General features: G+C 43.9%; 1 protein-coding gene across 2 annotated transcripts in view; it reads right to left on the bottom strand.

Annotated features, from left to right (window-relative positions):
• The window catches only part of DHX57 (DExH-box helicase 57), a 432068-nt gene that overhangs the window by 125274 nt on the left and 281788 nt on the right, over positions 1–25006 (bottom strand). For both annotated transcript variants that reach the window (XM_086927178.1, XM_086927177.1), the window contains 2 exons: positions 8272–8498; positions 3287–3403 (listed from right to left, as the gene is read on the bottom strand). In XM_086927178.1, the coding sequence (XP_086783304.1) occupies positions 3287–3403; positions 8272–8498 (344 nt within the window). The remainder of the gene's footprint in view (positions 1–3286; positions 3404–8271; positions 8499–25006) is intronic.

Here is a 25006-nt window from a genome sequence, read left to right as displayed (position 1 = left end):
TCAAAATACCTACCCAGGTGACAAGTTAGAGATTCAGTCATATATTTTCACCCCTGATAAAGTGGATCAAAACACCACGCATATATATTTATAGCTCAATCAGGGATGCACAGGTATGATTTTTAGATCTGGAGATTTTTGTGAAAGATGAAAAGCTACACACCCGCACTTACAGAAAACCCATGGCAGGGAACTCCATTTTACACTCCTCCAGCTTCCACCCCCAGAAACTCAAATACAGAATCCCTTATGCAGAACATTTACGCATGAAAAGAAACTACAGTGAAATGTCGTCCTTAAAGGAAGCCCAAACTAAACTTACTAAGAGATTTCTAGAGTGAGGCTACATCCCCCATGTGTTGAAGCAAGCCCAAAGTAAAGTAAATAATACCACAAGGGACTCTTCACTTTTCCCTGAAATTTCATAAAAGAGCAAGAAAGATGTGAACGATGTGCGAATGATTACGGGGTACAATGCGTATCATGTCAATGTGAGAGCTTTCATGAATCGACATTGGCACCTGGTAAAAAGTGACCCTATATTCGGTAGTGTAACTCCCAAAAAAAAACCTTGCTTACATTTAGAAGGGCAAGTCGATGAGGCAGCAATTGGTGGTGAACAGCCCGGACGTTACTGAAAAGGAAGGATGGGTGAATGCGAATCTGGGCTTCGTCAAATGTCATAAACGCAAGGCATGCCAACATGGCTTAAATAAGACAGAAATCCAATCCTCCCTCCTTAGTAAACCCTGGACAATTTGTTGCGCATTTAATTGTAGAAGTGATTTTGTTGTTTATGTTTTGCAATGTTCATGTCTGAAACTCTATGTAGGAAGCACTAAACATATGGTGCATGTTCGAATTCTTCAACATCTGAGGGCAGTCCAGAATAATGAAAAGATGTATCCCGTGGCCAGGCATATTAATGAGACACATGGTGGAGATATCAATGAACTTTCTTATTATGTTATCGACTCCATCCACAAGATTAGAATAGGGGGAAATTGAGAGTTGAAATTGAGACAGATGGAGTTGAGATACATTATAATATTGAACACCAAGATCCCCCATGGCCTCAACTCTGAAGAGGATTAATATGTTCATATACATAGTTAAGCAAGAACAAGTGAGAGTCTATTTTTCGTTGGTTGGAACCTTAAATAACAGAAGCAGTAATTGTCCAGGAATGCTGGTGTACAATAAATCAAGGGGGAGAGTAGTTAAACAGTTTTATTGTACTATTTATTTTAATACTCAAAGAAAGGGATGGACTCCAGTGACAACAGAATTTTCACACTTAAACACTTGAAGTGTTCATATATGTAGTAACCATAAGATAGCAATAAAGCACTTACATTTTGTATTTTACTGTGCAAAAGAATTTTGGAAGAAAGGTTGATGCAATACCACAAACATTGAGTCAAGATCAAATCCGTAATATAAGAAAACAAACTGCCACCCCCGAAATACACCTACATTTTCACACAGGTTAGCACAGGTGCTTGAATTCATTTGTACCAAGAAATTGTGGTACAAGGAAGGACAGTCTATCTCAATCAGCACTTGCACTTTTTGATCTCTTTCAGTAAATGAGGATTCAACTGAGTGAGATAGCACTAGCACTTTGATCGTGCATTGCGCAGTAAGTCTAAGTGGGAGGACTGCGTGGGTATGCTCTTCTCGGTCAAACAGCAAGGGTGCCATTTGAGTATGTTAAGAGAGTATCTCGCAATGCCCACCTGAAATGTATGCAATTTAATTACCTGCACCAGACTTACCTCACACCACATCGGGTGGCACAGGATGTTCCCACTCTCGTCCCCGGAGTGCCCAAGCTGCAGATACCCCAACGTGACATTTCTCCACATGGTATGCATATGCCCAGTACTGGCACAGGTGTGGGTACGAGTGATGGAGGTTATATCGGATGTGGTTGATACAGCGGCGACTCATCAGCTAAGGTGGAGGAGCATTGCCCCACTGCTTCAACTGCAAGCTCAATGCAAAAAATAAAAGGATAACAATGCTTCGTTATTATCATTGTATTTTTTGTATTGAGCTTGCAGTTGAAGCAGCGGGGCTGGGCTCATCGCGTCACAGGGAGAAGGGCCGGCTAAGCCTTAAGTGCGAATGGAGGTTTGAGCTGCCCTCTCGGGCCGGCCAAACCGCCATGTGCACTTTGGATGTTTTCCACCCAGGTTGCATTATAGCCTGGGTGGAGAACATGCCATGCTCCCATTCCCCATCTAAGTGCCCAACCACGGTGCTCACACCAATCACAATGATGCATTGCAGCGTTGTGATTGGCTGGAAGCCTGTGGGCTTGCTCCCGAGCTCCTGTGGGGAGGAAAGCCTGCGGCTAGCGACTGGCATGACCAGCAGGTATGCTTCTTTTCTTTCTTTAACCCAACACCCCCCTCTGCTCCCCTTCTACTGTTTCCTACCAGTCGCCACTGGGTTGATAACCAGTTGGCCCCCGAGCCTTTGTTGTGTCTACTGGGGACAATGAATAGGACAAAAAAACAGGACTTTATGAAGTCTGTGGACTTGGCCATGATTTTATTTAAGCTGCAGATATCGATGTCCTAAAAAAAGGCGGCTACACCACCTCTTGAGATGGGCTGGATCAGAGCAATACACAAGTGGGCAGAGGCAGATGTCATGGCCCACCCAAAATGTTCACCGGCAGTGCTGAGCTGGTGGCTACGTTGTAGGAAACCTATGTGCTAAAGTTGATGGACAAACTGACCGAACCCAATAACATGGACCCACTCCAAACTAGGAGGGGGGTGCATAGTCCTGAGTGACTCAGTTGTGCCCCATCCCCGACGCCCACCCCTCCAGTCTTCTTTCATGTATTGATGTTGATGAATAATGGCTCTTCTTCAACAGTGGCGTCGCTCCCTCATAAAAAGTTATGTTAACATTGAGATGTAGTTGTTATGGCTAGATGCACGTAACAATCCCCCATGGTTAACTGGACCTTTGTAGGGCACACAAGCTGCCGCCCCTCAGTACCATTGGGCACGACTCATCAGTGGTTCATAGTTTATTGTGTGTAGATGATTATCGGTGCCAGCTGTGTTGTTTCCCATGTTGTAGCAGTGATGTCAGTTTTGGATAACGACAAAACATAAAAATGCAACTAAAACACATTTTAAAAAAAAGAAAAACTTGAACGAAAATAGTTGAAGTTTATTACAAGTCTGGGAAGCACAAAATAGTTCGGCAGCACCATAACCCATACTCATTTTGCAGTTCGGATCTTAATTCATAGTTTTAATACCTGGCGGATATGAGTGAGCACCATCCACAATCCACTCCAATACAGCCTCAATTAGGTCAAGATTAATCTTGTCCAAGTCCATGCCAATCAACGTCTTTATTACAGATTTCTCAAGTCCTAAAAGAATAAAAATAACATACTTGTATCTGTTAACAGGTCAAATATCTTTAATTCTGAATATTGTACATAGTTTGTTTTGTTCTTTTCATATTATTTAACATATAAATACACAAACCACAAAATAAACTTGTATGTTTATCGATACATAAAAAACATGTCACCGTGACCGTAGTGTATCCCGATCTTTAGCTCATTATAATTGATGATCATCCGAAAGCATCAGTCAGCCAGCTTGCAAAATCATATTGGTTAAAAAAATATCAAAATGTGAAATGGGGTGTGCTTCATAACACCAGGCGAAACAATCCCCGAGTTCTGCCTTCAGCGACCAGCCTGCCACATGCAGTGGCTGCCATGGATCCTAATTCAAGTACTGAAATGAAGATGAGGAGTAACAAACACAACCATAATTGGGTTTCAAAGGCCCCATCACAGCAAGAGCACCTGTTGCACCATTCGTAGCTACAACCCCTGCTCATAACAATTCTACAGCAGGACAATTATCAACCAGAGTCACAATGTAGTAGGCTGGGTGCATGGGGATTCCAATGTGGGCATGCTTAGCATTATGGGAATATTTGGTACATTCTGTTGGAATCATAACACCAATCTTGAAGGCAGTGGGAACAGTGGTGTTAACAGCCATTCAGCAGAAAAGGGTTTGAATGACAGCATGTATGCATGCAGAAAATCTGCACAAGAAACCAAAAGAGGTTGCGGCGCTACCATCAGAGCTACCGACTTTGGAACTGGGGAGCCAGGTTCAAGTCTCAGCGTCAGCTCATTATCCTGTGATTCTGGTTACATCAGGTAATCTTCCCGTGCCTAAAAAAAGTGACTTTGTGTAATGCAACCAGTGCTCATGTAAAACACTCCCAATGCCTTCCCTCCGGGTTGGGTTTGCACTATATAAAACTGCAAACAATAAATAAATACAAATAAACAGGCCTAGAACTGTCCGTCAAATGTAATGGACATTGGTGTAAACATGGACAAAAGACTATTATCATAACATTTTGGAACCTACTGAGTAAACCCTTTTCACCTTGGCAAAGCATGTGCTGCGCAAAGGGCCACTTTTTTGGCACTGCGTTTTTAAGAGCCAGAGCTTGACACAAATCACACTCTGCGAGTGTTTAAATGGGGATTAATCGCAAGCCTCAATCAATGCAATCATCTTTACCTATAAGGATTAACAAAATGTATCCAGCCTCAAGGATATTGAGGAGGGAGAATTTCTTCAAGTTTCGCAACCAGACTCTCTTCTCTGGGCAAGATTAAAACATCCCGCGCATACCAAAGAACTGACCAGGCCTCCTCAGAGGGACTGTACAAACACTGCGTCTCCGATGCAACCAGGCCATAATGCATGTGGTGCAGGTTTTACTATATTTTTCTTCAGGATGATGACTTTATAAATAGTTCCTCTATCCCAAACTTTCAAAACCCTATTACAGAAGGTTGTATGCCATTGCAATGCATGTGTTTACAACACATGCCCTTTACCACGCTAGGCAAGTGTATATAAGGTAAGTGAAACCCCCACTTTCATTATTTGGATGAGTGTATTTATACACACAAGGGCTGTTTTATTGGAATTGAGTGAAAGTGGTTTATAACTGCATTTTGTGCTATGTCGGAGCCTGTTTTGTATTCCTGGAACAGGGCTTGGTGTGTGTATGTATGTATGTATATACATATACAATATATATATATATATATACAATATATATATATATATATATATATATATATATATATAAATAAATAATATATAAACATAATATATATGTATAATATATATGTAAATGTTTTCCTTTTTTTATTGGGGGAGACTCTTCAAACGCCCCCCTTTTTCTATTACCCATCCCACCCTATACCCTTACACACCTCTAAACCCTAAAATTACTTTCACCACCCTATACCCCTACCCACCATAAAACCATAAAAACACCTTTTCCACCCTATACCGCTACCCACTCCTTATATATTTTTTTGCTCACTATATGGCATTACAGGAAAGATGCATCTCTCCACGTGTATCTAAACATTGTAAGGTATGGCATTTTTTTTATCTGATTTATATTAAACTGATTGTAATATATTTTTGCAACAAATTAGTAACTACTTTAGGTATGTATAATTTCGCACTACATATTCTGCTTTTCTGCCCCAAGCCAGCAAACATATTATATAATTCAATTGAAAGAGAAAAGGTAATGGTGTAAACATTTATAATACAGAATAATATACCATCAGTCCTATGTCAAAAGGATATTGCAAGGCATCTTGGAGCTCCATGGCTTATAAAGGAATTCAAACTCTGCCCTCATTCCTCTGTATGGTCAAGGAAATCCGAAGGTGACTTGTAATATCCCATATTGTATACCAGAGAGGTGCTTTATCTCATTTATTGTTATTAACATTACAGCAGCTTCAAATCCCAACAAAATGCATTTCATGTGTCCTTGCATCACCTTTAGGGACTTCTAGAAAAAAGACTTGCCAATCTAAAAACAAAGATTTATCACCAGCAGCCTCCCTGATCGTCTCTTCAATACGAAACCCTGGAGTAAAGAAATGACAAGTGAGGAAACCTGCACAACAAGCCGATAACGGACATTCTGAGAATCGGCGATCTTCTTTACCTTGTTCCAGTACTTAATGCCAATTTGTTTCCTATTTTTCTTCAAGATCAACGATTCTGAAATGTTATGATCAATAATCTTGCTTCTTAGTTATTGATGAATGTTGTGTCGTTATTTAGTTTGTGCGTGTGTGTTTGTTGTACCTCTTCAAAGTGGGTGACTTGCTTCGACAACCCAAATGAGGTGATGGAGAATCTTTCCTTTTTTTTTGCTTATTTGCGTTGTTAGACTGACTGACTAACCCTATGCAAACCATCCACAACCCATCTTTCTAGAACTAGCTGCCTGGCCACAACCCTTCTAAAATGGAACAAAAACGCACAGACACAATGCTTCCGCTGTACTGGGCTCAAGGGTGTAGTACATCTTCGGGCCATGTAAACTGCATGCCTGGGCCCCTCACCTGGACATTCCCTCCAACTCGGGATGCAAAAGCAGTAAATTGAAATTACTCAATCTTCATCACTCGGTGTTTGCTTGGGAAGTGCTCTTTTGCCCTGTTGTCATGCCCCTCTGTACAATTACAGCCCTCTGAAGTGTACAATAAGGCGGCTTGGTAGGGTTAATACATTTAACAAAAATGAGCATGCAGTAAATGTTTGAAAAGGGCAGCTGGTAATGGCAGTGAGGATCTGAACACGTGTCTGGAGCTTGAGTGAGTCAAAGGAACACACTATTTTCCTTTTATTATTACCCCTTCTGCTATCTGGGGAACAGTGCAGCGCTGGGACTCCACGTGCTGTTCATAGTTTAGTACGTATGTATGTTAAAGGAGTATGAGAAACCTATTGAGAGATAAGAAGCATGCTATTCACATTTGTATAGCGCTGTTAGCATGGCCTTGTAGCGCTCTGAGCTGTCTGCAATACGTGCTTTACAGCGGTCCGGTGTTAATCCAAGTCACTTACTAAGATAAAAGTGACGTATGCCTCAAGTAAATCAAAATAGTTCACATAGTCCCATTAGAAATTTACAATAGATGACAAGCCTGCTGTGTAGCCTGGGAAAACGAAGAGTCTCAAACACAACCAAGTGTAAATATCTTTAGAGCATCAAAAATCTTTACATTATACGTTTAAATAAAAGAACTCAATAATACCCATCACATGTTTGCCCATCAGCCTGTGCATGCCAGAATCTGTGCTAAGTGAAGGAAACAGTGCAGTCCTAAAAGGTGTGCATTTTTCACTGAACATCTGCCTACACACTTTCTGTGTTATTTGTTCTATGACAAAAGGACAAGGATGAAGATTTCACATGGTCTCGGCGGTGTAGGAATGCTAAAGGCAGAAGTTATGGTATGATATTTTAGATAGATCTATTTGCCTGGTTTATGAGCTGTAGAATCAGTAGTGCATTTGTGTCCTGACCTCTTTTAACGTGTGTTTTGAAATAAATAATATATACGAATCTTTTTCGGGTATTACCTAGAGTTTTTTTGTGGTTTTTGGAAACCACTATATCCAGCAAAGGTCCTATCTGAATCGGTCTCACTCGGCTACAAGGTGTTCTGTGAGTGGTTTGCATTTGAAGTATCGGGTCGTGCGTTGTGGTGTTGTGAACATGTCCGAAGCATGTGAATACCTAACAATATTGCTCATTAGATGTGTGCGATATGTTCTTTTTCTAATCTATTGTGTTGGAGATATTCGTATGTGTTGTTTTTGGCAGAAATTTCTGATGGGAACATGTTGACACCCAACCCAAGTGTATGGCATGTCTGTGCAGCGTTGTAAAAATGCACTGCAAGTTTCAGCTGCAGATGAGTGCTAGTGGGACTCTGTGACAGCCATTTAAATTACAAGAAGCACTCAAAGCTCTCTTTATTTATAGAACTTGCAGAATCTCACTAATCTATTTCTTGAAACACAGAAAATAGGCCATCCGAAGCTTGAGCAACAAAATTTAGCTTTGCGACTAAAACATGGTTGAAAAATAGCAAATTGTAAAACATTTGTGTCCAAGTTAGGCCGAGGGGGATCAGGCCCAAGCCAGAGTTTCAGGATAACATACTACGCAAATGAGATCCACTTACATTTATTGTATGTACTTTTCTGTAATGTTAATATTCTGGAAACTTGGCACTTCTCTTCCTTCAGTGCACACCCCATGTTAGGCAGGGGCCCATTGGCTAATTTATGGGATAAAGATGCAAGTAACTGTAAATAGTCATCAGAAAGGTCAATGCTGATGTGTTTACGGCCTTCACACAAATACCTTCATATCGATCGGAGAGCTGTTTAAAACTGAGCTGTTGATCTGGGATGGAGTCTCTGACCCTCCGGGAATCCTCGACGTGCAGGTTGGAGCTCATCTGCTCATCCAGCTCATCCATGACGTCTTGATAGCTCTTTCCTTTTCCTGCTTTATGGGGCTTTCCATGGGCGTCTCTGACAGCCTGCTTAGCAGAGCGAGCATACATGCTTCCGTCCTCCACCACATACCTAAGGAGGCAAAGACGCAGCGTGACCATCAGCAAGAACTCATGGCTGCCCCCTAAAGACCTGCACCCAGAGTTTGGACGCTCTGGCGTGCACGTGCAAGGCCACTGACTTTAAATCAGGGACAATGGAATTATACAGCAGCGGAGGACAACATTGAATGGCAGGAAAGATCCAATTATGTGGCAAAAAAAGGAAAATGCTGCAACATGATGCAGCACATTTTGCGATAGTATTATTTCCTTATTTTGTTATTTTTACAGATGGGAACACCATCTGGGAAAAGATTTAATCTCATTAGTACTTGAAAGATGGCCGATCAACCTTTCAGAAGGGCCTTCCACTGCACTGAAACACATATGGCCACATTTTTAGCAACTTTTGATCCAAATACAATTTATTTGTTTAAATCTGCAGATTATGCACCAGATCATGGATTTAAAAAATATATAGTTTATTGATTTTGTTGGTGGAAACAATCCAAACAATTGTAGCATCATTTTACATCACAGAAGTCATCTCAGATTATACAGTTTGCCGTCTGATATTACGTTCATTATCATACAAATTGTTTCATTATGGTTTCTATAATCAATCCACATTTGCATGTACAAGTATTTCCAGTCTTATAGCAGCTGTGCCTGTACTCATTTTAGATGACTCTGTAATAAAGAAGTCCAACCTGGAACCGGATAACCTTCCCCAACTCCCCATTATCCCACCCCCCACCCCCGAGCTGGCTCACTCCCTTATTGGTCGCCTTAGACTGCAGTTGTACAGATTCCCTTTGGGTTGTCTCATCTTAAACAATGTACTTATTAAGCAGTTTCACATTAGAGAGTGTTGTATAGGGGTACGGCGTTACGTGGACTCAGTGATTTGTGGAGGAGGGGGCGACACTCACTAGGACCCAGAGGGTTCCGCCAGATCCTTAGCCTTTAGTGTTTCCAACATCTGGTCCCATTCCATGGAAATGGGAATTTTGCATACCTCACGTAATTCCTCTCTTCTGATGATGGCGCTTTCGCCCCTCCCCATCGGACCATCTCTGTGTGCCTACACCAGATGATGGATAATGCGGCAAATCTATAACTGTAGGGAAATTGCGCAGCCGCAGAATCACATAATTCCAGTGCCCTGCTTTAAATTAACTGACTGCTTTGATGTGCCTTTTGAACAAATTACTTACCTTTGGTAACGCTCTTTCCGGTAGAGACTATCTAGCTGCAGGTTCCACAGCTTTTGAATATTTCACAGGTGTCAGTCTGGATTCTGAAATGTTTCCATACTACCTCTGCACGCCGAAAGGAGGTGCCGTGTGGCTTTGCACTGATGCCGTTCCACTCCAGAAGTAACATATGAGGTCTATGTAGGCACCACTCCTGCAGGCAGATGTCAGTTGCTTTTAAGACAGTCCGCAGCCCCAGACGTGGAGACTTAAAAGCAAATTGATAGACCACAATACAGATTCCTAGGCTTGGGATCTTATGAATGGGTAGAGTCCAATCACAGAACAGGGAGGATGGGAGGCTTTGTGAGGAATCTGGAGGATTCCCCACAAAGAGCTGATTGTCCACTCAGTCTTCGATCAATATAGATTGTGCTCTTTTGAGGTCCAAGCGATGGAGTTTTTCCTCTTCCATAAAAGGGTGAGGCGGAGCATACAATGTCGGTAGGGTAATGGTTCTTTTGGTGAAAAAGATGCCCTAGACCGCAGGGCCAGCTTAACTGGGAAAAAGGTGATGAGTGGTGTATGAACAAAGAAACAGATCCTGAAGCTCACTCACACGAGGAGCTGATGTGATGGCAAATAAGAACACAGTATTGATGGTGAGGAGCCATAGGCAACAGCTGATGAGTGACTCATGAAGAGTACACACCAAATAAGTAAGGACGAGATTAAGGTGCCATCAGGGCATCACAAAAGTCGAAGCTGGAGACAGATGCTGCAAACCTTTCAAATACCGCATCACAGCCAGCTATTAAAACAAGGGTGGTTGTTCAGGCAATCACAGGAAGGCCAAAAGATAACCTTTAACCATGCCAAAGTAAGGTCTTGCCTGTGGAGGGACAGAACAAACAGCAGGAAATCGGAAAATATGGCCTGGAGGGTGTCAATTTAGCGTGCACTGCACCAAACCACAAACTTGTCCCATCGATGGGTGTTTACAGTCTTTGTAGAGGGACGCCTGGCAGCCAAGATGACATCAACTCCCTCCTGCCAGATGGTTCACAATCAGGAAGATTCCGTGGCATTCCAACCACTTCCTGAGACGCAAGGCCTCACGGCACAGGTTCTGTGACCCTATCTGCTATGTTTCTGGTGGTGTTGTCCGTGAGCACCTGCATCAGCCTCGATTGATAGACGCCAGGAAGGCTTTCAGCGGCAAGCAAATGTCCGTCGGCACCAAAAGGTTGATATTGAGCCAGGACTCTACCGGAAACAAGAGGCAACTTAGCTCCACCTCTTCCAGGTGCCAACACCAGCCCAGAAATGATGCATCCGTCACCAATGTGAGCTCTGGGTGAGGAATAGACAGTGGTCTGTCGCTTTAAAAATTGTGGTACAGTAGCCAACACTGAAGATCTTTCAGTCTCCTCCGACATCTGAAAGTGATTGGCGAGGTACCCTTGATATTGGGTCAACTGGAACTTCAAATCCCACTGCACAGTCCACAAATGACACTTGGTGTGCTTGACGAGCAGAATCCAGGAAGCCATCAGTCTCAGCAGCCTCACAGTTGATCTCACAGAAATCCAGGATCAAGATTGAAAGATTGGAATCATAGCCTGAAAGTCCCAGAATCTCTTTCAGAGGAAAGGCACAAAACTTAACTATGTCCAGAATGTCTCAGATGAAGGGGAGCATCTGAGAAGGTGTGAGGTGTGACTTCATCATGTTTATAGTGAACCCCAAAGATGGCAGGAGGTTTGCTGTAGTTTGGAGGTGGCTGATGACTGGTTGGGGCGAGCCCACCTTCAACAGTCAGTCATCGAGATAAGGATAGACTGGCACCCCTGACCTCCAAAGGTGTACCACTATCACTGCTATAACTTCCAAGGACATTTGAGGAGAACTGGTGAGGCTAAAGGGGAGCACAGCTAACTGAAATGCTCATCTCATACCACGAACGGCAGGTAGCACCGATGGGCCGGCAGGACAGAAATATGGGAATAGGCATGCTGCGTACCCAACGCCACCATCCAGGCTCCAGGGTCAAGAGCAGAAATGATTTGGACCAGTGTGAGCACTTTCAATTTCTCTTAACAGAGTAAGGCATTGAGAGGTCGCAGATCCAAAATAGGCCAGAGACCTCCATCTTTCTGGGGCACCAGGAAGTAGCAGGAATAACTATCACACCCGACTTCTGGAGCTGGCACTTCTTGACAGGCCCTGTGGACAAAAGGGCTTGCATTCTCTGTTGCAATATGGAGAAATGGTCCTCTGTAAGTTACTGGGTGGATGATGGAAGAAAGGAAGGGTACACCACAGCCTTTGATGACAATGTGCAAGACACACTTGTATGATGTGATTGCTTGCCAACCTGGATAGAATCGGTGGATTCTGCCTTCCATCAGGTGGCTGTAACCCAGTAATGGCACACAAAAAAGGTTTGGCAGTTGGAGCTGCGCAGGAAGGGGGCGGGTGGGGGTACCTTGGATGGAGATGCATCTTGACCTTGGCTGTGCGAGAGGTGGGCACCTCGGCCTCTACTGTGAAACTTCTAGGTTCCCTGCTGGGGCGGGACAGGCTGGTGGTAAGGGAAGTCTCGTTCTAAGCCAAGAAAGGAATGATGGAAGGAAGGTGGCTAACAAGACCAGGCAGAAAAGCCCAGACAGTGAGCAGTAGTCCTACTTGCCTTGAAATGTTTATGGGCAGAATCAGCCTTGCCCCCGGTCAAGTGAGTACCGTTGAAAGGTACGTACATCAGAGAGGACTTAGCCACACATGGGGACGAATGACAACACTGGTGCAAACAGCTCACCCAACAGAGCCGGTGAGAGCCAGGTCACAACAAGTTGTGAACTTGGCTGCTTCACGTCCTAACCATCTTGAATTTCCTGTAACAGGACAGGGAAAAGGTCTCCCAGTAAAACCCAGGAAAAAGTGTGCCACTGAGTACCAAAGGGCAGGAGTGTAATGTCCCAACAAACATGAGGCGTTGATCAATCACAGAGCCTAACTGTTATTCCCAAATGTCTCCACTCAATTGGATGCCCTGTCGGGGGAGTGATAGGAAAACTATGGGGTTGGTCCGACTGTTGGAGGCCTGCAAGAAAGGCTCTCTAGAGAACGGCGTTGCGACAAAAAGGCTGGTCGCCTGGAGTAGGGCATTTGCGCCTGGTGATTTGTCTGTTAACTTGTGGGCCAGTGCAAAGCTTGGCCCCCTAGGTGGGTATCTGTCAGGGCCTCTTTGGAAGGGAGAAGGGTCTCAGAAGGGTATGGGCCAGTTGGAGGACCTCAGTCAATATGTTTGTTCCATGGTGGAAAGCTGGAGGTCAAAGAATTTAGCCGATCTACACATAACCATAGCATAAGAGGTAGTTTCTTCTGTGGCCTCCTGCAAGTCCTCATACAAACTGTTCTCGGCATAGTGCTGAGCAAACTCGTCACCCTGCTCACAGTCAGTATCGGAGTCAGTCCCAAAAGGGAAATGCAAAGAATGCAACCTGCCTTGGGGTAAAGCGAGTGCAGAAATGTACGCCTTGGTTGGATCAGAGGGTGCGACGTTGGTCAAAGATGGACCAGTGTTAAATTGGCATCAGAAAGGACAATCCGGGCCAACTCTTAGGGCAGACAGGCTGGCATCAGAGTCAATATACCCGGGCCTGGTATGTGTTGGCCGCCAGGGGCATTGTCGGTACTGGAGAAGAGGGCAGCAGAAGTGGCTCAAAAGGTCTGGCTAGTACAGAGGGCAAAATCTGCAAGTGGTAGTCCTGTTGGAAGGCCTCTCAACTCGGTGGGGCCCAAAACAAACCAAAGGGAGTACGTAGAGATCTGATGAGCTGAATCATAGTTGTGAGGAACCTGTCAATCTTGCGCAGAATAGCTGAAGTGCTCAGAACCTCTATTATGTCCCGCAATGAGTAGCAGAATTGGCCCAGAAGTTAGCCGAATTCAAGTGCAGGAGAGAGACAGTTTGCACTGCCCACAGACTTCGTCAAAGGAGTGGAATGGCACAAAGGAGCAGAACTCCGCTTCAACATCCTGTGTTGATTCTGCCTACTAGAGGAAATGAAAAAAGCCACAAAACTGGCTTCTAGAGCTGGGATCGAGCCTTGGAGTGGAACTTTGGAGCGGTTCAGACGCTGCATTTTCTTGTGCTTGTCGACAAAGTTTCACCCCTGATTCCCTGATGGCCTTCAGGGTTCCTCGAAACGCAGTCTCCGCAAGTCCTGGATTTGTGTCCCCAACCCAGACACCACAGGCAAAACCTGTGGGGATCTGTCACAGGCATCTGCATTCAACATTCCTTTCAGGGTTTAAAGCCTGTTGTCTTAAGGGATAAAACGGATGTCAGAGTGCAGGAGTGACACCTATATAGGTGCCATCTGTCACTTCTGAAGCGGAACAGCATTAGTGCAGAACCGTAAGACTGCACTTTCCAACACTCATAGGTATTATGGAAAAGTTTCCAGATCCAGTACGATGCCTGAGGAATATTCAAAAGGTGAGGAATTTGCAATTAGAAGTCTATCTGAATTCTGCTGCTTTTTCAGCTGCTTTGAGCTCAGCTATATTTAAGCTATGAATTCCATTATTCTGGTGACTATCAGCCTGGGTGGTTAGTATGAGCCCCATGTCTCCTTGATCTGTTGACATCTGGCAATGTTTTTCTCTAATGGTGTCTGAGGGCACCCTAACTAAATACATCTCTACATTTCATACACTAATCATATAATATCTACAATTCTTCATCTGGGTCACGTATAATTAGTTGACAAACTGCAAACATTTACACCAATCACCTAACATAAATAAATTGCATCTACAGATCTCTCTACTGGTTGCATTAATGTCAGCACTTAATTTGTAAAAGAATAAGTGCCAGGACCCAAGGTTTTGCTCAGAAGTCAGCAGGCAATTGCTACGGAATGAAGGGGCTGCCGAATACCAAGAATCTCTAGTTTTGAATTCATCTCATGCCTCTTACATGGACCGCCCTACACTTTCTACACACAACCTGGTTGCCGTTGCACTCAAAACGGTGTATGTAATGTTAGGTAACAATATACAACAACGATAGTAACAAATGGCAGATTATTCAAACAAAAGAACTCTCATGAAGAGTAAATCTTGGAGTCTTTAATGTAGCAAACAGCCAGCCGACACGTGTTTCATCGCACTCGCGATTCCTCAGGGCTAGATGGCTGTGTCCAGATCAGAAAGGTCGCTCAGCTGGTGATAATTCCAACCCAGCCGGGCACTTAACCGCAGAAACTCCGTATGAGTATAAGATGAGACGTCAATTATCTCCTGATTTAGTTTGAAAGCCTCCGGTTTGAAGATCACAAAGTATACTTGTTTCCAAATGTTGCCCCCGGCGACCAATGTATTGTTCTATTAGCTGACAATATTTTTCTCCATGCCGGGTTTGGCTAGGATATGCGTAGCGCCTTCAGCTCGATAAAGCCTTGAGGCGATGTGTAGCGCGTCCGGACCCAAACGGCAGTGTTCCTGTTTGGCAGTGCACCCGGAGCGCAACTGATTAAAAGCCTTCACAGTCTATACTACACTTTCTACACCTTTATCTCATGCTTGCAGGCTTTTTTTGCATTCTTGCTTCCTCCCCTTCGCTCTATGAACTTGCCTTTACCCCTTCTTTGCCCCTTTTCTGCATTTCACTCTTTTGTGCTAGGTCAAAGTATAATGAAGTAAAGTAAGTTCCGGTCCCCAAAAATGAGTGTCGGTGGGTCCCACTACAACCACCAGCTCAAATTAAGGATTGATTAATGTAGCCAACTGGAAAGTAGAAACAATTCTGAAGTTAGTTGCTTTGGAATGGCTAGGCACTGCACAAACCAATGTATCTAATAACCAAACAAACAATTATTTTCCAATGCTATTCCATGCATTTAGGTTTAGTAATAAGAAGTACCAATCTGTTCAAAAAGAAAATCTCTAAACACCTCCTAATCGGTTGAGGATGTTGTACTTTAATGACATGATATGTCATAATGAACAGCTGAACACAGACCAACACAAAATAAAAGATGAGGAGAGGTAATCGGAGACTCTTGGAGACCAACAAAGCAAAGCCGCAATGTCGACATCGAGCTCAGCTCAGCCCAGGCTCCAAGCCACTGTGAGCTCATCCTGAAGGCTGTTGCTTTTGGCCAACCCCTACATGGTATCTAGAGTGTGGTCTGTAAAAGAGAGCAGAGGGACAAGAGGCTAGTCTTGAGTAAGTGAGAAATGTTTCGTTATATTTTACTTTGATAATTGCAAAATGTACAATTCAATAGCTTATTTAAGATGTTTTTTAATTTAGTGAGTGCACAAGCACAACTGTTCATTTGTTCTTTCTGAATTCACAGTTACAGCATTTTTGTCATTTGATATGACGTCTACTGCAACCATGGAACTGTCCCTGGTAATACATGTGATTAATTATACTTTTATATTACTTCTACGCAGCATTGCTTGGTGCTTTGGTATAGCGGCATGGTTCGTCTAAGTAGTGAATACAAATGCCTTATTTTACATTATCGACTCAGGAGTTTGATGAGTGGTCTGCAGATAGTGGGAGCTTTATATTTTGCTCCCATATCTAAACCCCATTTGCGAAAGGGACTGCTGACGTAGGCCTGTTCCGTTCCCCTGGGTGCAACATTGAGGAAGCTCTTTTGAGAGCATCATTGCCAGTGGTGGGTTTGAAGAAATGTGACATGAATTAGAGTAATGGAATTCTCATACGGTCCAAAGATCCTTGAAGACATTAGATACTGCGATTTCCTCATGAGCATCCTGTTGTATTATGGTAGCTGTGATCATCATCTTTTTTTTTTTTACAACATATTTTTGTATACATTTAAAATAAAAACAATCCAGTTTCACTGATACCAAGGGTAGGTGGTGCATGTCTACCTGCCTACTGCATTACACTAGAGAACTAGAGTTGTTTGATAACTGTGATGGGGTCTTAGATGCATGGGACATCGCCCCATCAGACATCAAGAAGAGATGTACCATTCACTTAAATTTCCTAACTAAAGCCCAATTTTACCCGATGGTTCATTTAAAACTTCAGGTCTTTCGCATCCATGTTCTTTTTTTGACCATCTCCCTACCCCTATCAGCACTCTTAGAACATTAGCATTGTAGTTCTTTTATTTTACCCCCAAAAACATCAGCATAGCGGTATGCTTTCTTTTTCAATATGGGATTTCCACTGTTATGCATGAGCACTGAATAGCTTTGCCTCCAAGTGGAATCCCATAAGAGATGGCTTTGTTTTTAAAACCTCTTTTATAACAACTATGTCTATCTTAACATTAGCACAGTCGCTTATCTAAAATGTTTTCTTTTAAACACAGTTTAATTAAATGTCTACAAGACTATGCTGGAAAATCAACATTCTTTGTGTTTAAACAGGAAACGAATGACAAATGAGCAGATAGGCACAATAATCTTTCGGCTTATAAAGTATAAAAAGAAAACTGCACTACGCCTTTATGTTAACCACTTAAGGGTGTCACATTGTGAGAGTACGTCTAGAGTGGATACTTGTACCCCAAAACGTGGTAGGGTATTTTGTTGCTTTGTAAATTATCTTAGTATTAACTGATCTTTCTTTTTCGGCTGCAATACAAGACACGTATATTTAAAGATCAAGTTTTAATAGGATAGTGACTTTGGCTCAGTATTATAACTTTAGATCATCCTGTATGACTTTCAAACTCTCATTTCTACTTAAAGTATGGCCCACCTACTCGACCACTCTAACCTTTGGCGAGTTACAATCAAAATAGCAATACCTGCCATCCAGTTATTATGGTCAAAGGCCCTGGGACATCATTAGTAAGGATAGGCACTCAACAGGCAACTACCTTTGGAACTAGGTAAAAGTCCTGAGAAATGGTGTGGATTGGGGATCCAGACTTCAAGAGCAGTAACTCTAAGGTCAGTTGTCTGGGGACTGTTTGGGCAGTTCGTGTGAATAGTACTGCTGTTGCTCTGGAGACACAGGAGCCAGGTACTACTGGAAGCATACTGTCTGCAGAGAAATTCCCCTTTCGGCTTTACATTTCAGGGGGTAGTGAGGTAAAATAATAATCTTATTCTCGCAGGGTGGTGTGAGGAAGACCTAGTAATTTAGTTGGCAAGTCTCACTTCCAATAATAATAACATTCAAGCAGTATTATTTTTATTTTACATGACCATAATATTCTTAACTTTATACACAGTTGTCATTAGGGTACATGTTGCAGTTACCATGCAAATAATTCTCTATTTCTGCAAGCATTTGAAACAGTGTTACAATGAAGGAAGTGGGATAGGGCTACACCCAAAGAGCAACATTGTTTACTATCCATGCTGGGAAATGTTCACAGTTCTCTAGGGCCATGGGGTCGTGGCAGCCCACCAGTCTCAAAGCAGACCCACGCCTGCAGTCTACCATGGTAATTTTTGGGCGGAGGTTTGTATAGCGCAAACTCGACCAGAAGGTATCAGAGCGCTTTACATGAGCACCAGTTGCATTACAGACAGACATTCTTTTTCAAGCATGGGGAGAATAAGTGAGTTCCAAGAATTAAAGGATGCTTGAGCCTCCTGGCAACCAGGAACCGGTTGCCCAGCTTCAAGGTCGGCAGTTCTGGCCGTTCCGCCACATCCTCTCCCCAAGGCCAGAGAGGCTGAATGGCCAGCCCAGCCCTGGCAGTGGAAGTAAGAAAGCAACTCGGCTTGGAAATGGTCCTAGCCAGAGGCGGTTCCAATTTGCTCCCAAGTGGTTCGCAGAAAGTGCTGTCTAATCTGAAGAACCAAGAACACAGGCAGTGGTAGTTGTTGAGACACATGGGGCTGGTCCTTCAGTTGGGCTGTTGGAATCAGAGCAGAAATGCAAGTAAAGGGCAAGGGCTCCCATACCAAGACGCGTAATTTGTAGAAAAAAAATATTGAACAAGAGGATTTCGAGATGCACACATTTCTTTTGCAGGTGATGTGGTCACACTCAGGCTCCCCCAGGGCAGGGGAACACAGGTTTGCTTTGACACATGACTTCCCTTCAACGAGTGCTTGCAGGAACGTCTGTCAGACAATGGATTTGACAATGGGATATGGGCCCTTGCATCAGATGTTGCAGTTTCTCTAGGAGACCCTCAGAAAGCTCAGCCACATATGTATGCACATGGGCCATTTTTCACAAGTTGAGATTGCTTGCAGACTTCGTAAGGGGTGATCATGGACATAGCAATATGTTTAGCAGCGCACATGACCCCACTTTAAGGTTACAATCAATCACAGATGCCTTCTGGCCGGGTGAGGCACAGGTCTCCGGTCTTGGCAAACCTAATCCTCCTGAGCTCCTCATGGAAGTATGCAAGGTATGCGGACTGGGTCAGTCTTGAACTGATGTGGAGACTGCTTGCAAGATCGCCTTCATCCTCTATGCTTCTGGGTGCAGCAGCATAGTCTTCTTTCTCAGTCTTGGGTATAATTTCTTCAGCTCACAGGGATAAGCCTTAGTTTATGCCTTTAGTCTCAGTTTTCCTCTAAACAATTGGCAGCACTTCTTCAAGTGAGAGATTAATACTGGTTAAGTCCAATGGATCACTTTTATAAGCAGCACAGTGACAGCTCACTATAACAAGTGGACATATTAGAGGGAGTGCAATGATGGCAAAGTGTGCTCCATGGCAACTTGCTGCAAGGGTACTATAACTCTAGGATGTGAACCGGAATCCTGTTGACCTCTGTCCACTCAGGTTCTGTTGCTGAGCTCTTGCTTCTCTATTCCTGCCCAGCAGAACTGGACATAGAATACAGGGGATAGGCAGGCAGCACATGACTTTGTCCAAGGTTTGCATCATTTAGCCAGGTAGTTAACCCAAGTCTTGGTTTTGGTGAAGCTTCTGACAGAGTACCTCCTGTTCATCTGGAAATGGCTTGGCCCTTTTCTAGTAACCAATTATCAACGAGAGAGTGAGGGTAAGTTTAATGAAGACACTCTTAGTCCCCCTGGCAATATAGTGTAAACAACAGAAGAGTGTCGAAATTTCATTTAAGAATGAGACAACTGAGCATGGGAAATCTTATCGATTTTTAGAACGCACTCACTCACCAACCTGGTTGGTGAGATGCTTCATCATCAGGCCCCACCGGGAGAGGGCGAGTGCCTCCCCGGTGTGCTGCAACGCCAGATTACTGCGGAGCTGGTTTTTTGTGAAGGTGTGGTGAAGTGATTAAAAATGTCTAGATTGTGTCCAAAATAACTTTATTAAGTGGCCAATCAGACACATTAAAAACAAGGTGTAGGAAATGGATCTGAATAAATTGTTCAGCTATTTCCATGTGGTGGGGTCAACATGTTTCTGCCATCGTGGTGTAAATTACCTGGCATTCATCAGGACCTATCAGCTAAACCTCAGCGGTATGGGCGCGCTTAGGCCCATCCTAACCTGAGGACGTGAAAGTGATAAAGAAAAAGTACGTGGTAAACAGGTGCAATCATATAAAAATATGTGGTATACTCTGTAATTTAGAGAAACCAGATTGCACGTAGGGCGTGAGATATCTTCACACCATGAGTCTTGGGAGGGGGGTGGTGACGAGAATGACACACTACCCGCGTCGTCAGGCACCCGCTTGATACCTGCGTCTATCCCTCTGCAACCGGACCCCTTTTCCAGTAAACCCAACAAATCATTCCAGCTCCAAACAATGAATGTGATTTAAAAGCTCATACGTATTTGTCTTTAAAATAATATTAGGATTTTTTAAGCTGCATTTAGTTCTTTATTTTTTTTAGATTTGATAATATTTAAAGTCATAGTTATTTCTTTGTAATGCCATTTATTGCTTTGTTATAAGGCAAGAACAACAATAACAAGAATACAAACATGTGCCATTCTGAGGAAAAAGAGAGAAGAGTAAGTGAGGTGGGATCATAAGGCAGTCCAGAAAGAAGAAACAGGGGTGGGCGATGGGGGGAGGATGGAGGGAAGCCAGGGTTTCAGCGGGGCTGACCCATGAAAGGCCTAATCACGAGGAGGAAAGAGGATGAAGTAGGTGGGGGTAGGCTGGTATGCTAAGATGACTGTCGGAGTGGGGTAGGGGATGTTTCTCTGTGCAGAGTGCAAGAGCATGGCAAGGTCTTGTTGAGTTCAGAGAGTGTGGCATAGTATATGCAGGGCGGTTGAGAGAGGGCCATTGGCCTATCAGGGTCTAGGATAGAGGTTGCAGGTGGGGCTCTGGCAGGAGCCCCAGATACTTATTGTACTTTTGGGGCAAGGGGGAGCGAAGTGTGGTATGCATCAAGGATGAGTATTTCCTGCTCGTGAAAGCACAGCAGAACAGTATCCCACTCCATTGCGATAGGATACTGACAACATCGCCTAGTCTCTTCCCTGTGAAGCGCAGTGCACTCGGCTCAAGCCCAAGCTAGGGTTGGGGAAAGCCCAAGCTAGGGTTGGGAGCCTCCTTGTTGTCCGACTCAGAGGTTGAGCAACCTTGCTGAGACGTGCAATGGCACATCATACTAAGATTATGGTAAGGTTAAGAAAGCGTATCTCAACTTGCCGTCCCGCAGCTTAGGAAGCTGCTTAAGGCGCAGATCTCCCAGGTATAGAGACAGATTAAATCGGTTAGTTGCGTAAGGTGTCGTGTTTATATCTAGGACCCTAAGTCAATATTCCCGATTTATGCTCTTGTGAGGTTATAATCAATAATATCCTGATAAAGGCATAAGAATCAGATCCATATTCAGTAATAGCCCATGCAGTCCAAAGCAAAGCACGGCTAAACCCATCGACTCCTAGAAAGCACAACGCGTTCTTTAAACAAACCAAGCCTCCAGTAGCCCGGGAAATCCCTCCTGCTTTTGTTTTGAACAAGAACTCCTGAAGTCCAGAAAGAACTGTTAGTTATTAGTGACGTCTTATGTCCAACCTTACGTCAAACCCGGCACCTTTCAGGTATAAAATACCAACAGTTGCCTTAAGCAAACACACAGTGGTTTGGAGCAGAGCGGCCATCTACTTGCCCGAGAGCCCAGCTGATGCGAGAAGCCCACGGAAGCCGCCCCTCCCGTTTCACGCACTGAGAGAGACGCTGCCTTTTTCTCCAGCCGAGAAAATCCAGCTCCGGTGTTTCCAGCCTACCCTTGCGGGTTGCTGGAATATTGAGTCCTGAGGAAAGAGATACCAGACCTCCCACATTCTATTACCAAGGTACGGAGCTGACTAAACCCTTAAGAGAATTCTTGATGCAGATTCTTGGCAAAACTATCTTAACCAACTTAACTTGAACTGCTACTTACTCATCCCCTCCCACGTATTAGGCTTAGATCAGGTACACCGGGGTAGGCTTAGTTAGAAGCACCAGTTGAGTACGTTCGTCAATGTATTTGTGTATGTATATATTTTATCCATTTTAAAGTATCATATGGCTAAGAAACCAAATCAATGCTTTTACAGTATTATTTCATAATACTACTTTTACTGTACGCACTTTACTTTAAGTATTGCAATTGTGGCAATTCATTTCTCTTGCATGAGGAAGAAGACTACTCAATAAATAACACCTTTTATTGAAAACGCCTGCCTCTCTATTTCTCTGCATTCTGGTGAAACTAAGTATGCACTGCTGACTGAGTGAAATAGCTGTCTATTGTTTTCACACGACTCTAGAGATACACTCTTATTCTGAGGGAGCAAAGTTGTCATGTCTGAGCCAGGGAAGTTCATCCCTCCCTATTCATTCGAGAGTTTCCAGTGACATCTGAGCTAGCTGGCGCAAACCTATTTAAGTTTAACATAGTCAGTAGAGACCTAGAGTCCTATGTCTAAACTGCTGTTTATATTATTCCAATGCGCAGAGCCTATTGGGAAAATAGGAACTACACTACAAAGGCATGAGTGGATCGCAGAACTGAGCGAGCGAGGTGAGTGGCCAGAAAATGTGACGTAAGTCAGCATCCTGTATTAGGCAACGGGGGTAGGTCCGGTTTGCACCGGGAAAGTATATGTTGATTCTCTCCGGGGTTAGATAGGGCCTGTGAAAAAGTACATAAGTTTGAACCTGGTGTTATGTGATATTGTCCCCGGCTAAGCCTAGATTCTATTCAATTCCCTATTAGAGAAAGGTCTGCTCAGATCAGTCTTTCATTTATCATGCAAGTCCAAGAGGGGCACCTGCGTGCAGTCTTTCAGTGCCTCGGATAGCCAGGTGCGAAAGCAGTTGCTGGTTCCAGTGTGTGAAGGTAATGGAGGAGGGAAGAGATGAGGGTTCAGTGATGGTTATATGCCATGTTGTGCAGAGCGCCCACAATACAGCATGGTGTTACCACCTAATAAGGTATTAGAGCCCCGTCCCTCAAAAAAGATCACCTTTGGTAGAAAAGCCCCCAGTGTGCCAGTCTCTGAGCGTCACTGTGGCAGCGGGCACCAGCTGCTCAGGGAGCTCTGCAGGGGAATAGCTGAGAAGTATGATGTGTCAATTTAGTGACCGGTAGTCTTCTATTATAGCATAGGAATGCAACACAGATGGGATAAGAAAGGGTTGGGGGGGTGCGAACAAGTAATCTAATAATTGGACTTGTTATATGTCATATTGCTAGAATGTGGGTTGTGGAGATTAAGTATGCTAGTATTTGCTTCTACTTATGCCTTTTTTTCCTTATGTTTTTTTTAATTGTATGTGGGCCTTCCGGGCCATGTTCACAATCTAAAATTCTAACTCAATAAAAATGTGCCTAAAAAAAAAGGAATAAGAATGCAACACGGATAAGACTGGGTCCGTAGGAGGCCTAGTCTGGGTAGGTGGAAGAGAGGATAAGCACAACTCAGGTTTCAAGGTGGGGAGGTCGAAGCATTGTCATTCAGATGGTACCCCACAAAATATTGACATATCCATTTGAATGGAGATGCTAGGTAATAATTTTTATTGTGGGGGCGATGAGTCTTACCCGAGTTGTAGGCGACAACAGTTTGGGTAGGGCCACTCTGCGAAAGCCTTACCTTCAGATGAGGTCACCCAAGATGGAATTTAATGCACCATGTCCGCTCATCTAGCCCATAGCGTCTTAGCAAATCAAACAAGTATCTCTAATTAAGGGAGTCGCACACCTTTTCCAGATGTAATCTAAGGCAGGCTGCATGGAGGCAATAGCCAGGACAAGACTAGGGAAATCTGTATAAGTATAGAAGATTCAGAGACATATTCATGCCAGGTACGAATCTGTTCTAATTGGTATTCATGAGACTTGCAACAAGGAAAAGGATGCGATCTGCCAATATTTTGCTGAGAATTTTATAATTGGTATTAAGCATTGTTACAGGACAGTACAAAGAGATGTCAGAAGCATTGTCGCCATGTTTAGGAATAGAGATGAGCGTCGCATTCGGAGAGGCAATGGAGGGGGGCTTTCCTCTATTGCTACTCTGTAGAGGAATTCCAATCGGAGGGAAAGAAGGATTGCATTAGTACAGTAAAATTTGTTAGGAAGACCGTCCGGTCCCAGAGTCTTATTAGATGCGAGGGACCGAACTGAGCGATCTCCGCAGAATGACAGGAAGGGCTAGTGCACGGTAATGGCCCAGCGTGATATGGGGTAGAGGAAGCATTCAGAAAAAAGGCTGTTAGGTCTTCAGTAGTGGGTCCTAGGCTGAAGCCACACAGCCCCCCATAATGTGAGGAGAAGGCCTCGTGTATGTCCAAATGGGCATGCACCAATGTGTCTCACGTGAGGCACAAGGAGAATAGGACCGAGGGGGAATGATCATGCCAGAGCAGCAACGCAAGGAGTGTGCTCAATTTATCGACTTCTGCATGGGTGTGTGCAGTGTGTGTGGTGAAATCAACACTTATAAAGCTGTCCATAAGACCGCATGCTCAGTGCACAGAGCCAAAAGCGTTGACCTGTTAGCATTCGACAGCAACACCTTGATATCAGGGGGAGCAAAGAATCCTTGCAGCGTGCATGCTCTCTTTCCATGGTTTTATGAGATCCAACCACCATGCTAATAAAAGCAGCTCTGATCGTAGCCATAAAGGCGTCCCCCTTGATGGCTCTGGAGGAGGCGGTGCCCTCACTGTGGGCAAAGAAAGAAGAGATTTGGTCCGTAGGACAGCTCAGAACCCCAATGATCTTCAAGTAGGAAGGGCTGCATGCACTGAGAGGGTACTAAGGAGCGAGGAACAATCCAAAAAATACCTACCATCAGGATATTGTGATTGGACATTAGTTCAGCCCAAGTAGTCCAGTTGCAAGAAGAAAATTGAGAGACCAAGCAAACAATTCTGTTGAGGCGCACATGCAGACCATGAGGAGAGGGAATAAAAGGTATAC

This window comes from Lissotriton vulgaris, chromosome 6 (genome assembly GCF_964263255.1).
Source record: "Lissotriton vulgaris chromosome 6, aLisVul1.2, whole genome shotgun sequence".
Classification (NCBI taxonomy): Eukaryota; Metazoa; Chordata; class Amphibia; order Caudata; family Salamandridae; genus Lissotriton; species Lissotriton vulgaris.
Note: the sequence above shows the minus strand (reverse complement) of the source record. Positions and strands in the feature narration are given on the sequence as shown.